This window comes from Sinocyclocheilus anshuiensis, unplaced genomic scaffold (assembly GCF_001515605.1).
Source record: "Sinocyclocheilus anshuiensis isolate Anshui unplaced genomic scaffold, SAMN03320099.WGS_v1.1 scaffold766, whole genome shotgun sequence".
NCBI classification, from domain to species: Eukaryota; Metazoa; Chordata; class Actinopteri; order Cypriniformes; family Cyprinidae; genus Sinocyclocheilus; species Sinocyclocheilus anshuiensis.
The window spans coordinates 402,193-406,565 of NW_015546060.1; the positions used below are offsets into that span (position 1 = coordinate 402,193).

General features: G+C 38.2%; 1 protein-coding gene across 6 annotated transcripts in view; it reads left to right on the top strand.

The window, feature by feature from the left end:
• Positions 1–4,373, top strand: part of LOC107699413 (transducin-like enhancer protein 1) — a 38,569-nt gene that overhangs the window by 28,013 nt on the left and 6,183 nt on the right. For 2 of the 6 annotated variants that reach the window (XM_016500655.1, XM_016500652.1), the window contains exons 5-7: positions 1,064–1,126; positions 1,668–1,772; positions 3,568–3,781. In XM_016500655.1, coding sequence (XP_016356141.1) covers positions 1,064–1,126; positions 1,668–1,772; positions 3,568–3,781 — 382 coding nt within the window. The remainder of the gene's footprint in view (positions 1–1,063; positions 1,127–1,667; positions 1,773–3,567; positions 3,782–4,373) is intronic. The other 4 variants (XM_016500653.1, XM_016500654.1, XM_016500656.1 and 1 more) reach the window with 4 other exon arrangements.

Here is a 4,373-nt window from a genome sequence, read left to right on the forward strand (position 1 = left end):
CAGCACGTGCTTTCAGATGGAGCGGCATTTACTACACAGAGCCGTAGATCACTGACAAGCTACACAAAATCGTGTGTTCAAAACGTGCTGGAGATTTACTACTAATCACCAGAAACGGCTTTACTGACGAGATGCGTATGAAAATCGCATTCGATTTTTTTGCCCAGCCCTAATGCCAAAAATCATTAGGGCATTAAGTAAAGATCATGTTCCGTAAAGATATTTAGTAAATTTCCTACTGTAAATATAACAAAACTTAATTTTTGATTAGTAATATGCATTGCTAAGAACTTAATTTGGACAACTTTAAAGGCGATTTTCTCACTATTTTGATTTTTTTTTTTTTGCACCCTCAGATTCCAGATTTTCAAATAGTTGTATCTCGGCCAAATATTGTCCTATCCTAACAAACCATACATCAATGGAAAGCTTATTTATTCAGCTTTGAGTTTTGTGGTCCAGGGTCACATATCGAATTGAACTGAATCGATGACATGATAATAGTAATCGAACCGAACCGTGAGACCATTGTAGGTTTACACCTCTAATTATTATTATTATTATTATTATTATTATTATTATTATTAGTGGTAGTAGTAGTAGTAGTAGTAGTAAGTTTAATAATAATTATTCTGAATGTGAATCTGCTATTAGCACTACTACTAGCCTAATAGCTACTAGTAGTAGTAGTAGTAGTTGTTATCCATTAGTTTATAATAATAATTATTATTATGAATAATTTTATTCTAACATTTATTTATTAGTAGTAGTACTAATAGTAGTAGTACTTGTTTATTTTATTATTTAGTAGTAGTAGAAAATGTATTAATAATTATTCTAAATGTATAACTACTATTAGTACTACTAATACTAAGAATAATAGTTGTTGTACATTAGATTCAGCATATTATTATTATGGATTATTATTATTATTATCAAAATTGTCAAATTAGGGTGGGAAAATGTCATTTAACATTTCAAAAATTTAAATTTTGTGTTAAATGAAGTCTATTTTTGCTTTCGTTCTGCTTCTGTATCCCTCTCGCTCTCCATATCTCTGCAGACGGAGATCGCCAAACGGCTGAACGTGATTTGTGCCCAGCTCATTCCTTTCCTGTCACAGGAGGTGAGATGAGACCAATACACACACAGTCCCATAGCTGCACATTATGAGACTCTCACATGCCACATTGCGTTCAGACATTCTGTGATTGATAATTCACTCTCTTGTGCTCTCTCTCTCTCTCTCACACACACACACACACACACACACACACACACAAAATATCGCTCTTTCTGTTTCTCACACACATGCAATCACACTTTTTTTTCTCTCTTCCTCTCATATTTCCTCACGTTCTCACATAGTCTCTCATTCGGATGCCTCTGGGAAGCCTATTGTTATTCTTGTAAACCCACTTCCACAAAACCACTTACGGTTTGCACAAAGCTTTTCCTGACAGAAGAAAAACAACTTCTCCCTCATGTTTTAAGTCTGTGTATTCATGCAAAATGCAACCCTGCGTGCGTGTATGTGTGTGAGCACACACTTTACAGAAAATGAAAATCACACAGTACACAAAGACGCACTAGGGTGGCCATCTGCCTTGTTTTGTTGCTTGTTGTTTGTTTATCATTGATGGCCATTTTTTGACCTCCATCCACAGCACCAGCAGCAGGTGGTCCAGGCCATGGAGCGCGCCAAACAGGTGACTATGGGGGAGTTGAATGCGTCGATAGGGGTACGTGGACTCCCCCCTCTGCCTCCCACAGTGTGTACTTCCATCTTTTCATCCTTTTTATTTAACATTTTCCTCTTGAGTTCTCTTTGCTATTTTCTTTTTTGGATTAAGTTTGGTTATATGTTTAAAAGTGTGCGAAGTAACACTTTTATAACTAGGCGTCAGATGTGCAAAACTCCATATTTTCAAAATCGACTAGTCCTCTGGCTAAAAACTAGTCGATTTATCTGTTTTGCGGATGCGTTGATATAATTGGGTTCTCCTGGTTTTGGGTTCTCCTGACCACAGTTGGATACATTTTAAGGGGGTGTTAACATAAGACATATTCCTGTGTTCGGCTAGACAGAATGGGGGGGGGATTATGAATTTTTTCAAGTTAGACTTGTGTTTAACTGTGTAAGCCATCCAGAAAATGGCAGGATGCTCAAACTAATTAATGCAAAGGATGATGTCATTGTGAATCGACACCTGCATGTGGTACCAAATCCATATGCTGTTATTTTCCCCTTGGAACACAAAAAGAGACATTTTTGCAGATTCTTCGCACAGCAGTTTTCATACAACAATAAAAACTAAACAAAGTTTAACATCCCATTGGTGTGAAGCATTTACAATTCTTTATGTATGATTTGCTGTAGTGCTTGGCGGTATGACCAAAAATTTATATCACGGTATTTTTAAAAATTATACCGGTTTCACGGTACATGACGGTATTTTTTTTTCATGCATGACCGGGTGTTAACCATATTTTCTACTGATTGAGAGAGGAAATACTGCAGTATATTGACTTAGAATGCCCTATTTTACTGTCATGGTGAGTGAATATTGTCAAAAAATACCACACTAAATAGTGACTAAACACGATCCCTTTTAATACATGTTAACCAGGAGTCACTCTCATTTATAATCGCGGCATCGTCTGATAAAATCAACATGAATCTACACTGATAAAATCAACATGAATCTACACAACTTTTTTTGTCTCATGCAGCGCACTGCCTGCGTCTGAGTAACAAACTAAAAAAAACAAAAACAAAAAAGTGCATGTGATATTAACAGTGTTGGGAAGGTTACTTTGAAAATGTAATAGGTTACAGATTACAAGTTACCCTATTTAAAATGTAATAGTAGTGTAACTTTCGGAACTTTCACGCTTAGTAACACATACAGCTGTTCCCTCACCACAGTGCAACAGTGAAAAGGGACTTCTTTCAAACAGTGTCGCGTTCCGAACGTTGTTTAATTAAGCGACATACACCGGTATTGCGGTGTTTTAAAAATTCATATCATAACAAAAATAAACACCGGTATTCGGTATGAACCGGTATACCGCCCAGCACTAATTTGCTGTATTTTTATTCATTCTGGTGTTTTGCATTTTGATTTCTCACGGCAGTCATCAGCTTCAGCTCAAATGATTTTAATTTAAATTTTATTTTGGGGTGATCATTAGTGAATGCTGCAGCAATTCTGTTCCCTGAACCCATCCGTTAGAGCAGGTCGACTCCAGTATGATGGGCTTCCTCACTCCCAGGACACTGGGAACGGGTCATGAATGCATTCCCTTTGTAACTCTGGTGCAGATCCAAGTCTTAACTGTGTTGTGTGTTTTTTTTTCTCTCTTGCTCTCCCTTTCCTCTCATCTCTCTCTCCTCCTCCTCATGCTCTTTTCATTTCCTCTGGCTATCTGTTTCTTCACTCCACTTCCATCTCGGCCTCTGTGTCACTCTCTTTTATCTCCCACACTCCCTTCATCTTTTTTTCCTTTCTATCTGACCCCGCCCCCCCCATCCCTCCATCATCCTCTTCCTCTCATTCCCTCTAGCAACAGCTGCAGGCCCAGCACCTTTCCCAGCATGCTGCCCATGGGCTGCCCATGGCCCCTCACCCCTCTGGCCTGCCTCACTCGGGACTGGCTCTGGGGGGCGGCTCTGGACTGCTGGCCCTTTCCGGGGCCCTCGGGGCCCAGCTGGCCTCTAAAGATGAGCGAGCCCATTTGGAGGCCGTGGCAGCGGCGGCCGCAGCCGAACACCACAGAGGTATAACAAATAAAATCATACTGACAGATCACTTGACTGGTTTATTAACACCAGGGACAAAACTAACAAGTGCAGTAAAAATGGTGCTATATTTTAATCGGTGAGATTACAACTAATACATAATTGGATCGATCTTTCAGAGCGAGCGCACAATGCAGAGGCCAACTGTTGTCCAATTAACATGTGTATATGCTGGACAAAGCTGAGTGTCAAATACTTTATCTAGCTCTGTTAGTTTGACACTGCAAAAACCAGACTGGTAAAGTTTCAGTCGAAAGTGCATGTAAACACATGCATGAATTATAGTTTAACATCTCAATCTTTCTCTCTTTACCTGTGTGTACTAATTAATCTATAAACGTGAAGTGTTCAATTTTAGTACATTACACTTTAGGGCTACTAACAATTTTTCTGATAAAACAGCAATTTTAAAATGTGATAAAAAAAAAAAAACTCTAGGTTTGATGCGTTAGTAGGATTGTACAATTCGGCCAAAAATGTGATTATTTTTTAATGTCAGTTTTTCTTAAGTAATTGTAGTATTATTAATAAAAATGATAAACAACATGAAGAGATGTTACTATATATATAT